Source organism: Leucoraja erinacea, chromosome 6, assembly GCF_028641065.1.
Source record: "Leucoraja erinacea ecotype New England chromosome 6, Leri_hhj_1, whole genome shotgun sequence".
NCBI lineage: Eukaryota > Metazoa > Chordata > Chondrichthyes > Rajiformes > Rajidae > Leucoraja > Leucoraja erinaceus.
The window spans coordinates 25,592,138-25,605,253 of NC_073382.1; the positions used below are offsets into that span (position 1 = coordinate 25,592,138).

Below are 13,116 nucleotides of genomic sequence, written 5' to 3' on the forward strand. Positions count from 1 at the left end.
ACCCTTTGCACTGAGGTACAGTGAAAAGCTTAGTTTTGCATGCTATCCAAACTGATCAGATACATTATACATAAATCCAATCACATCAATCTCAAGTACAATTGACAGAACAAAAGGGAAGATATAGTGTTTAGAATATAATTCTCAGTATTACAGTGCATCAGTTTTGTAGACAAATCGGATAGAGGTGAATTGGACAGTGACCTAGCTTATGTATGAACCATGCAGAAGCCTGATAACAGAGGGGGAGAAGCTGTTCCTGAGTCTGGTGATTGTGCTTTCAAGCTTTCGTGTCTTCTGTTGGATGGACATGGGAAGACAAAGGAATGACTTGTGTGGGACAAATCATTGACTATGTTGGCTGCTTTTCTGAGGCAGCATGAAGTGTAGATGGAGTCAATGGTGGGAAGTCTGATCTGTGTGATGGACTGGGCTACATCTACAACTCTGCAACTTCTTGCAGTCTTGGGCAGAGCACTTCCCAAATCAAATTGTAATATGGCATGACAGTATGTTTTCTATGGTGAATCTGTAGAAGTTTGTAAGAGTCATTGGAGGCATGCAACTCCATGCAACTTGCAACTTCATGAAACCTGACGGTATTTCCAAACCTGACGGTATTGCACGGAAGCTCTGAACCCATGTTTCCATGCTTGTTTGTTGCAGCATTAAAAGCCTACTTATTAAAAGGGCATATGTGGATATGGATAAGAAGGATAATTTAGTGGCAACAAGGGCTATAAACAATTCAATTTTAAAGATTTTTTAAAGAATAAAATGCATTTTACAATGTAACAACGTTGCTGGAATAACCCTAGCTTCAGCAAGCCCAATGGCAATGCTGCTATCTCTAGTGGTTTCAAACATATTCCAAAAATAATATAAACTTACAATGGATTCCATTATAACTAAGGTATAGTTCCGACTGCTGTTCTAGCTTGTCAAAGGGGTAACTTTTCCTCCTATACTGAAGAATATTCCTGGACCAAATATTAAATTAACAAATGTATGCTCTTGAATGTTGCTCCTGTTGACTCTCACCAACAATACTCTGAAATTCATCCAATTAGGTGGAGGGCCCTGTTTTGATGTACTGGTATATGGTTTAAACAGAATGTGTATGAAAGAACTGCAGATGCTGATTTAAACCAAAGATAGACAAAACATTATTTCTCTCCAGAGATACTGCCTGAGTTATTCCAGCATTTTGTGTCCATCTTTGGTAATATGTTCCTCCTTCACATGAACCAAGTGGAACATGTTCACCCATGTATTAATTTTATGGTGGCAAAAGTTTATTTCTTTGATTTCTTAGCATGCTTCACTTCAAAGGAACCAATTGTTAGTTTCTCAAGGTGGGACATCATAATTTTGGCTTGAATCACGCTCAATTGAGTTTGAAAGTGCAGATGGTCATTTATTGGAAGGTTGCACATTGAAGCCTTAGGACTGAAGCTGTACCAGATGTCTTTTCAATGGACAAATGCACAGAAAATACGAAATGTTCATGAAACAATGATAAGGGAAGAAATGTATAAGTTTACTCTGAAAGTGTTCCAAAAAGAAAGTTTGATAAACCAATCAAATTTTGAGCAATTTGGTGCTGTTTTAGATATACTAGACCAGAGGTGGTTTGTGGAGATCTACATCCTTGCTTTGTACATTTTAAGTCAATCAATAAACAGGTTAAAGGTTTATGTGAGTCACTGTCATATTAATCTAATGCTTATTACAACACCTATTTTATATTTAATCTTTAAACTAATTATTTGCTGCATTCTAGAAAAAATATGTTCTTTTGTCTGTGTCTTCATAATGAGTTGTTGTTTTAGCCATCACTTTCTTTTTTTATCTGGTGGGTTTCTTCCATTTTCTTCAATTAGTGTCAAATTTCCTTCTCTACCCCTCAACTGTTTGCACACCCGAGACTTGCAAGAATGCATTTTTCCACATTCACAGTTAGAAAACAGAAGCAGTGCTTGCCTGCTACAGAGCCCTTGGTTCACTGAAAACGCTGATGTTTCATAGCTGCTGCATTCCTTTTGCTTTTGTTGCTGTTGTGACTATTGCTCATTTGATTTTGTAGAAATTCGTTCCCAATTACTCAAGTAAATAAATAAACACATAAATAAATAAATAAATACATGTTAATTAATAAAGAGGCTGAACAGACCTCAAAACAAGAAATGCTGATTAAACCTGGCTCTATTTACTTACAGGAAAACCTTATTGTCGCATTTATTGTTGACGAATCAGCAGCAACTACAAATTGTTGGACATGTCTGTGTTTAAAAAACTAACGGATGCATTCTCCACTGACAAACCAGCCACTTCAGGTTTGTAACAATAATATCTTGCCAGGGCATATATATTTGAAAACTATTATTTATAAATAGCATGGTAATTTAACAGTTAAATCATGAGAATCATTTGTAGAGGCCTGGACTGTGGACTTTGAGATCTAAATTGGTGTAACTGGGAAATTTAAATTCCAGTAATTAAATAGATCTTGAATTTTTTTTTAAACATAATGAGAAGTGATGTTTGTAAAAGGGAAATTTGCAATTCCTAGGAATCAGAAAATACTGCAAACATTGTGCAGGACCGGCTAATGAAAGAGAAACATAAGTAATACTCTGGGGTGTAGAAGCAATCTGGTTCACTGATGTGGAAGGAAATCTCCTGTTGGCCTGGTCTGGGTTGGCAAGCCACTTAGTTAAGGGGAAGTTAGGGAGGGGCAATAAACACTGGCAAGATCCGAAATCAGGTAAAAATACTCATAGTTCAAATCTTGCATATATTTTCACTTATTGCCACCTAATTGGGTAAATCAGTCTCAAAATAATGGGAGGCCTTTAAGAAGATTAATGAGGTTCATTACAATTCATGCTCCGCCAATCTGACAATCCCAAAGCTTTGGCGCCAGACTCGAGTAATCACACTACTGAAACCGGGGAAGAGTTATAGACCCATCTCTTTACTCTGCCACACCTACAAAGTATTTAAGAGACTCATCCTCAACCGCCTTGCTCCATATGTAGATGAACACCTAATCTCAGAACAGGCAGGATTCCGCCCAGGCAAGTCCACAACAAGCCAGCTCCTCAACCTAACACAACATATGGAAGATGGCTTCGAACAAGGGCAAATCACGGGAGCAGTGTTTGTCAAGTTGTCAGCAACATACGACACTATCAACCACAAACGACTCCTCTACAAGATCCTTGAGATGACAAAAGATCTGCATCTAACCGAGCTAATACAAACAAAGCTCCAGAATAGAAGGTTCTTTGGTGAGAAAGGAGGAAAACATAGCAGATGGCGATGACAGAAGAACAGCCTCCCACAAGGAAGTGTTCTGACACCGATCCTGTACAACATCTACACCAATGACCAGCCAACTGACTTGGTAACTAAGCATTTCATCTTTGCAGATGATCTCTATATAACAGCGCAGGGTACACAGTTCCAAGATGTTGAGACAATGCTGACATAGGCACTCACCAGTTTATATTCATACTATGAGGAAAACCAGCTGCGTACCAACCCATTGAAAACACAGGTCTGTGCATTCCACCTGAGGAATCAAGAGGCCAACCATCAACTGCACGTCACATGGTCTGGACTCCCACTAACACATTGCCAAAACCCAGTCTACCTTGGAGTCACACTCGACCGCTGCTTAACATTCAAGGCACAAACTAAAGCAAAAGTGGGCATCCGCAACAACATTGAACAAACTCACGACCATCAAATGGGGTGCCAACCCAACAACAGTACATACTACTGCCTTTTCACTCTGCTTTGCTGCAGAATATGCCTGCCCTGCTTGGGAGAGATCTATACATGTAATGAAGATTGACTCATCTTTGAATCCCAGCTGCCATAGCATCACTGGTTGCTTATTGATTTATTTATGTCCGATCTACGGACATAAATAATGTCTACCTACTGGCTGGCATCACTCCCCCAAACATCAGGAGAGCAGTTGCAAGTAGGACAGAGCATCTGCAACAACTGACAGACGATAGACACCCATTACACAACCATGTGCCCCCTCCTAGGTGGTTAAAATCGAGTATGAGCTTCCTAACCAGCGTCACCCCATTGGAAACAACAACAACTGAAGCACGTCTCCAGATGTGGAAGAACAGACTAGCCACTGTCCCTATTTCCACCAAGATGGGCATACCCATACCAGCAACAGAGCGCTTACCATCAGGTGCTGATAAACAATGGCTGAACTGGAGATGTCTCAACTGACTGCGAACTGGGGTCAGGCGGTCAAGGGAGACAATGCACAAATGGGGCTACATCAAGGGTACAACAACCTATGACTGTGGCACACAGACCCAGACAATGCAACACCTACTGCAATGCCCATTGCTGGATAATCCATGCACTACTGCAGGCCTTGCACTTAACAAACCAATAGTGCAACGATGTGTACAGCAGTGGCGAGCCATTATAGAGCATAAGGACAGGAAAGAAGAAGAAGAATGGGGTTCAAGATAAACATACTACCGGAAAGAAAAAAAATATGGGATTGCCAAATCTAGAGCTGCTGAATGACAGGCTTCACTGACAGTAGTAAAAGTTGATAGGAAGGGTGAATAAGGACAGCCCAAGTGATATGAGAGACAGAGGAGAGCATATACGCTGATTGCAGAGCTGGTTTATGTGGTTGAAAAAGGCAAACTGGATGATGTTCTTTATGTCAAATCATAGAACATATGAGTAGAAAGGTCATGCTGAAACCATATGCAGCACTAATTAGTCTGCTTTAAGTATTGCATAAAATTCCAATTGTTATTTACAGGAAATATCTAATGTGAGTTGAGAGTGTGCTAAGGAAATTTACGTAATGTTTGTTGGGACTAGAAAACTGTAACAATCTGGACTGGATAAACGGACTGGGTAAACGGTTTGCTTTCTTTGGAGCATAGGGGGTTGAAGGGAAAGTTAATTAGGCATGTAAGTTTATGAAGAGTTGGGATGTCTTTTAAATAGAATGGGACCATTTCTCTAATGTGAAAGGTTAAAACTCAGAGGTCGCAGATTTGAAGTCATTGTTAGGAGATCAGAGGGAATAATGGCAGCTCAAAGTTGATTTTGAGCACAGATGCTATATGCCAGGATTGAGTTCCTTGGAATACAGAAAATTCAATAGTGATTTAATTGAAGTGCTTAATATGAATAAAGGATTTGATTAGATTGTGAGAAATACATTGTTTATTTTGATGAGAGGTTCCAAAGAAAAGGGTATGACTTGATAATTACAATAGTCATTCAATAGTGAAATGGAAAGGATAATTCTTCAGATAAAGAATAATGAAAATGTTCAGCCTTTTCACTAAATAACTATTTGAGGCTAGGTTAGAGGGAAATTTCAAAACATGTTGATTAATTTTTTGACACGAAGGAAAATTAAAGGAACTGAGGTGAGTAGATAGAGTTAAAATGCATATTCTCCCTGGTTACTGGAACAGGATGCATGAACTAAATTCTATGTTTAAGAATTGTAAATCACAGTCATAGAAAAAGATAGGGATGAGCTTTTAAAAAAAGGAGTGGACAGCATACATGAGTTTATTGTGTTGAACAGTATTTTATTGCCCATGAGTTGCTTTTCAATGATAGACTTTTAATTTTATCAATAGTGTTTCCTTCACTATACTTATTCACAAATTTTAAACTTCAATTTTAGGTGAAAGGGACCAGGTCATCCGAGAAACTACGAAGAAAACTCGGTTAATGAAAGATCAAGAATGGATTAAAAATAAAGGAGATGACTCTCAGTAGGTATCAAACAACATTGGGTTACCTTGGTTGAGTTGAGCATCAAAATATTGAACAGACTAATTGAATTAATAAATAATTCAGTATTATTAGTATAATGGAAACAAGGGTTTATTTTATTTTTTCAATTTTTTGAGATTTCTTCACATTGTCTCCTTCAATTCTGGACAACCTCCTGCCCAGGGAACATAGTGACTGGAGTTAGGAGGAAGGGAGATCTCTAAAGTCTAAAAGTTAGACTATTAGACTTTTAGACTTTAGAGATACAGTGCGGGAACAGGCCCTACGGGCCACCGGGTCCACGCCAATCAGCAATCTCCCCGTACACTAACACGATCCTACACATTAGGGACAATTTTACTGAAGCCAATTAACTTATAACCTGTCCGTCTTTGGAGTGTGGGAAGAAACCGGAGGTTCTCGGAGAAAACCCACACGGTCACAGGGAGAACATACAAAATCTGCACAGACAGCACCCGTAGTCAAGATCGAACCTGGGTCTCTGGCGCTGTAAGGCAGCAATTCTACTGCTGCGCCACTGTGCCACTCAGTGGAGATGCTGGTAATTTGAGTCAGTTCCGAAGAATCTGCCAGTACCACTGTTGTGTCAACCTTGACAAACTGGTCAGGATGATTATTGACTCTATCTTCTACCTCTTCTCTTGAGAACAACAGTGGATATTTTTAAGGCAGAGATAGACAAATTCTTGATTAGAATGGATGTCAAGGGTTATGGGAGAAAGCAGGAAAATGGGATTAAGAGGTAGAGATCAGCCACGATTGAATGGTGGATGGGCCAAATAGCCCAATTCTACTACTATAACTTGTGAACTTGTTTATTTGGTCAAAACTCCAGCAAAATTTAAACTTGGTTGTACAAATCACAAATATAAAAAGAAAATGCAGGACAAACTCAGCAGTTCATGCAGCTGTAGACAAAAATGCTGGAGAAACTCAGCGGGTGCAACAGCATCTATGGAGCGAAGGAAATAGGCAATGTTTTGAGCCAAAACCCTTCTTCAGACTCAAGCCGAAGTCTGAAGAAGGGTTTCGGCCTGAAATGTTGCCTATTTCCTTCGCTCCATCGATGCTGCTGCACCCATATAACCATATAACCATATAACAATTACAGCACGGAAACAGGCCATCTCGGCCCTTCTAGTCCGTGCCGAACACTTACTCTCGCTGAGTTTCTACAGCATTTTTATCTACCTTTGATTTTCCAGCATCTGCAGTTCCTTCTTAAACATCTTAACTACTGTACCTGCTATTTTTTCCACATCCCTCTATCTGCTAAAAGCAATGGGCCTTTGAGTCTTTACATGCCTTCAGTCTCCCTTTGATCTACATTGATCCAAAGGGAAAAAAAAACCATCCTAACAAGTTTCTCCTCATAATTATAATTCTGCTGTCCTTGTAAATCTTCTTCAAACCCTTTCCAGTGTTTAATCGGCCATTGCTATTGCTTAGGTTTATCCTTGAACCTGTAATCATCATTGATCTCAGATGGAATGCTCACTCCTCCTCCACTGCTGACACTTTAACAATAATCTGTAATTTGGTGAAATATGCCATATCTGCAACCCAGCATTTTATGCTATAAAATTGAAGGGTTGCACCAGTTTTGAAATGTGTGTACATGTATGTTCCTCAAAAACATATTTTCTGCATTCACAGAAATACGTCAGTTGATGTCAACTATGGAAAAAAAGCATTAAACCCAGTAAAGGCAGAAGGAAATCCGTTTAGGTAACAAAAATCTGTTGCATTTTAAATGCTGCATCATAACCTAATCACTGATAAACTGCACACGTTCACCGAGAACTATTCTGTGAGAACTCTCAATGGTTCTGTAATTGCAACTGCTTCATGTATGTGAACATTTATATTATGTTGCTTTTATGTTCCATTGGCCATTACATATTCTAATTTTCAATTTTGCCCATAGAGAAATTAGCAAAAATATGTTTTGCATTATCTTTGGCATTCATGCCGATTAGCTGCAAATCATATTGCCGATGACTGCCACATTATTCCTTCAATATGCATGATATAAATCTGGTAGAACATGCTTAAACAGGCCTATTGTCTGGATAAAGGAGTTTTAGAACATGGAATGACCGGTCATGACTGCATTGTGAACCATTGTCATATTTACAATTATATAAATGCAACTCTAATGTTCTATGGATCATTTAGCAGTATCACTCTGATACTCTTATTTACGGAATAAAGAATTTTGCAAGCTGGTTTTAAAAATCTAATGCAGTAGTATTAACGCCGACTGCCAATGGCAAAAGTGAGTTTCCCAACAATACAAAGCTATTATTGCTATTTACTATTGTTAGTTTGGATACATTTAGTGTAAAGTGGACTTTTGATTTTATTTTTAAGTATCGATTAATTATTTGATGCAATCATGAATATGCATATCCAGTGTCTCTAGATAATCCCACCATGAAGTTGAAATGAATAGGTTCTTTGATATCTCCATTAATTTTTCATACTTTAAAACACTATACCTTTTAAAATATTTTATTTTACTCAAGGAAGGAAAGGACATTGATTGAATTATGTTGCACTTGACATTTTTGATCACAACAATTTTAATGTTTTGCATGCAGGGATTCGACTGGGTCAAGTAAAGTGACACCAACAAAAAGGGGTGACACCCTAGATGGAAGAAAAAGGTATGACTTTTCTTATATTCCACATGATACCATAAAATATGTAAATACAAATATGCACTATTATGTTAGGATGGTTCATCAGTTAATGGACAAAAAGTACAAACTTCAGTTTAACAGAGTTTCAGATGAAAAACCTCAAAATGTGTTATTCCTGTAACAAATGGAGTGAATCCATTTTGGAAAATATGACTCCTACTGGCCAAAGGCAGAACAACATCACTACAAACCAAATGTTGCCGAGACAAATGAATATGTGTTATCAATAGCATTTATACATTTTGCAAAAGAGTGAAACATTCTTTGATATGAGAAACAATACTGTAGTTCATTCTTTTTGCAGTGTCCAACTATACATTCTGCAAAAAATCAAACTTTTGTGGTTCTATTACTGACAAAACTGTTACAGTTCAGTATCATTTCATCATGGAACTGATGTTTTCTGGAATGTACAAATGCACTGTTAAAGTCTGAAAGTTGCTTTCAATAATTCCCATTCCTTTATTTGATACACTATTTCCACTTCCTCTGGTTAAATTCAATGACAACCAGTGAACTAATCTGGCTAGGAAAAAATTATGAAAAACATTAGACATTGTTGGAATGATACGATACAATACGATAAACTTTATTCATCCCCAGAGGGAAATTGGTCTGTGACAGACACAACACACAAGGTACACAAAAACTTGAAATTAAAAGTGAAAACAAAAAGAAAAAGACAAGCGACTGTTGGCTGGCTACCGTGTGCACAGAGCCTTCACCGGAACAAATGAACAAACAAACACAGATGTATCCCCTGGGCAGAGGGTTCTAAACTAGAGTGCCCCCCTCCCACACACCGGGTCCCCCTTTGTTCTCCCACCGCCCCTGACGGCGGTCCCCTCACGCCGGGTCCTCCATAATTCTTCACGGCGGTCCCCCATGCCGAGTCCCAATTGTCTTCCCCTCCCCCCTCACGCTCATCGACCGTGAGGCCCCACCTGTTGCCGCCGAGGGCCACATTGGCACCTGTTGTTGCAGAGGCGCACATTGCCGCCAAGGCCCACGTTACCACCAAGGCTCCCATGGCCGCTGAGGTGCCTGCTGCCGCCGCCGAGTCTCCCGCTGCCATCGCCGAGGCTCTCATTGCCACCACCACTGAGGCTGCTTCGGCCCAGACAGACCTCTCCACCCGGCTTCACCGCAGTCCCCTGGGAGGCCTGTGGGGCGAGTTGGGCCTACCGGGGCGCGTTCCGATCCATTATGGTGCATTCCAGAAGAGGTGTAATTGGAATTTAAGGAACTTCTAGGACATCAATAATACTTCATCATGTCTCTGGCCCAGAGTACTAATTTTATAGGCATAGGTGACCTTTCTGTCAATTAAATAAGTTAACATTTCATTTTGGGTGTCTTTATGGTATTTTAACTTCTATCTTCATATCAAAGTTCACCGTTCTGGGTAAACAGTGGGAAAGAATGACCCACAACACATTTAAACAAAGGCATGTTGCATTTTAATGTTGGTTAATGGTTTCTAATATGTTTTGTAGAAAAGCATGGTTATATATACAATACATGTATTTCTGTAAATAATCTGATTCACCAAATTCTGCAAAGTGTAGTTCAACGTAATGATATACAGATCATATTCTTCTGAAAAGAACACAAACAAAATATTTGAGTTCAATAAAATAAATATACTATGAAATATCTAGAACTGCAAAGGTTATTTTGTTTTTGAAACATTTTTCCTTTACAATAAGAAGATAATGAAAATTGGGAATTTCAATTTAAGTTATATAAATTTTCATGTCTGTGCTTGCTGGCTTTATTTGGGTAATGGATAAATGTGAGGCTTTAATGTATGACCCTTTTTCTTTGTTAAATACAACTCTCTGTACAAAACCTAATACAATTATGCCTGAGATAGATGAATTCAGTGCGGAGAAATAATTTTCCCAATCCTGGACTATTTAGCTCATCCCTATGAATTGATAACGGCAATGTCAAAATTCCTTTCTCATATCTGAATACTGGGAATTGACTATCATATAACCAATGTTGAATCCATTTTCTTAATAGGTTGCAACAACTTTTAAATTGGGAAAAACCCCAATATTTGTCTATTTCAACAGAACTTGAGACATGCTACCAAATGTGACGACTTAGACATAACTGTTTTTTGCACCAGCAGCACATGGGTAATTAATAGCAGCCGTAAGAAAATTGTAATCAATCGATTCCGATCTGAAGAGTTGCTGCACAGGTACCAAGGCTGATGATGTCTCTCAGAGTCTATGGCTCTGATAGCGTATACCCCATCTGAAATCATGATGGCAATCAATTGATCCTGACATGATGCTGGCTTTTTTCCTCCAGTCACCTCAGTCAACTTAATTTTGTCTGATACTTCCTGACACATCAAAATTTACATCTTGAAATAACAAATCAGAAATCATCTAGTCTTGCTTTCAAATGATGCTTGCTTCGTGATATATCGCTGTTTTGCTAATTTCGTTATGTTTAAAGTGTATTTAATGAGAGCAATTAATGGCAATAAAATGAATAATAAATCCTGCAAAATTTGGCACATGAACATCTCCAGACGCTGCATTGCTACATTGTTAAAATCATCGCATCAAACTATTTCTAGTTTAAAACGGGTTAAGTAACAAAAATATTTTGGTATCTGTATCTTTCATTTGGAATATTTGTAGGTGACTATTCTTGAAAAAACATTGTATTAATGATGTGGTATCACAAAAAATGTACCCAGTGTATATGGAAATATTTTGTCATTTAATACACTAGGTGAAAACATGTTTTCCCAAAAATATGCTTTTCCCTATGATTGTTCATGGGTTGTTGTTTGGACCAAGACATTTGTCTTCCTAAACAAAGTCATGTGTATGGAAAGGGGCTGGGGATTATCAGCAAGAATATCTTATTCCAACATGGTAATTCATTGGCAGAACTGGGACGAACTTTATAGATCCTGCCTGGAAAATGGTCTGGAGCTTACTTTTTTAATACTGAACAAATGGGACTGAGGAATGTATTTTGGAAATTGCTGGTATGTTCTCGCTCATCACTCCTTCCCATGTATTCCAGTTTCCTTTGGAATTCCTGACCTTGTCTTGTGGGGGTTCCACAAGAGATGTGTCCCAAATGTGCAGCCCTTCTTGAGTCATTCAGCCTATTCCCTACTCCACATATTCCAAGAGAATCAGGGAAGAAGCTCACCAGAACACACAGCCTGGGTACATGCACTAGAAACAAACTCTTGTAAAGTGTATGCTCGATCAGTAAAATTCTTCAAAACCACGAAGATTAATGTTTGAAACTATGTAATAATAATATTGGTCCACTTTAGATTCCATAATAAAGGTTACGATTGCACATATAAAAATAACATGCTGGAAAGATGTAATAACGTCACCAAATGTTTGGAATTTGCACACACACAAGATGATGAAGAGCTATTTTTGCTTGCATTTCCTATTTTTTACTTTAGCACTTGGCCATTTCTTTCTTTCTTAGCTCATTTGATGCATGATGCAATGCAAATCAACTGACAAAATAAGATGACCATGTACCAGCAATGGAATCACTGTTTTTTTTTTGTCTTTTTTATCAGTGGCAGCACTACTGACCTCCGCAAGGCACCATGGACTTCAAGCCAGGAAAAACTCACAAGGTGACGTCATAACAGCAATTGTAGCAATGGGTCTAGGGCACAAGTGGCAGAGGGCTATATATATCCTTTACATTTGGAATGATTCAACAATCAATAAGCCTATGAGTCTTTCAGATTAAAGGTTACAGTGCGATTCTGTTCGTGGGTATAAGTGGGTATAAATATAAAGGTATATGTGGATTTTCCAGTGAGAAGAATCTACGTGTCTTATGGAAAATAAACCACGATGAAAAAATACATGGGAACTATGTGAAAATTTGTACGATTTATTCCCAATTCTCCATTATTCTTTTAATTTGTTTTGTTATGAAAATATAAATTAGTTTAAAAATGGAGAGAAATTGCTATTTACATTAACCTTTGCCATTTAGGATTTAGTTTGAAATTGCAAAGTAGTATAGTGGGTACAACACTTTAACCAATTCTTGTTGAATTTTCCAACTGAAATCAAAAGCAGGCAGCAAGAAAAAATAGCATAAATGAAGTAGCACATCTATAACACTAGTTCATAAAACTTAGGATGTGGCTATGGCACAACCGTGCAAATATATGTGTACCTGGTGCAGTGTTTCTAGATGAGATCAAAAGATCAGTTCTGGACAAACCTACATGCCTATCTCATGACACTGGCAACTGCTTAAGTTGCAGTGATCCTCAAGCACCCAATCTGATGCTTGAAATTATTTACACACCACGTTTTTACTATCCTTGCCCGATGTCCCTTTAGAAAACCCATATCTTACTCCAAGATGTTAATTATCACTTTTAATAATGTTCTTCATCTCAGGGCTGATTTCAGTCATCTAAATCGTCAATAATAAATTTCAAATTGTCTGAGTTAGCTAGATTCCAGCATGAGGATCCAGAAAAATCCCTACCTTGAGAAGACTTGGGCAACATCTTGGATTGTATATCATGTAAATTTGTTTCTAATGCACCTTAACTATG

The 13,116-nt window shown here is 38.3% G+C and overlaps 1 protein-coding gene across 8 annotated transcripts in view; it reads left to right on the forward strand.

Moving 5' to 3' along the window:
* The window catches only part of scel (sciellin), a 79,090-nt gene that overhangs the window by 15,074 nt on the left and 50,900 nt on the right, over window positions 1–13,116 (forward strand). For 7 of the 8 annotated variants that reach the window (XM_055636771.1, XM_055636772.1, XM_055636770.1 and 4 more), the window contains exons 2-6: window positions 2,220–2,336; window positions 5,708–5,798; window positions 7,477–7,548; window positions 8,424–8,489; window positions 12,109–12,168. In XM_055636771.1, coding sequence (XP_055492746.1) covers window positions 2,279–2,336; window positions 5,708–5,798; window positions 7,477–7,548; window positions 8,424–8,489; window positions 12,109–12,168 — 347 coding nt within the window. In that variant the 5' untranslated portion in view covers window positions 2,220–2,278. The remainder of the gene's footprint in view (window positions 1–2,219; window positions 2,337–5,707; window positions 5,799–7,476; window positions 7,549–8,423; window positions 8,490–12,108; window positions 12,169–13,116) is intronic. The other variant, XM_055636768.1, reaches the window with a different exon arrangement.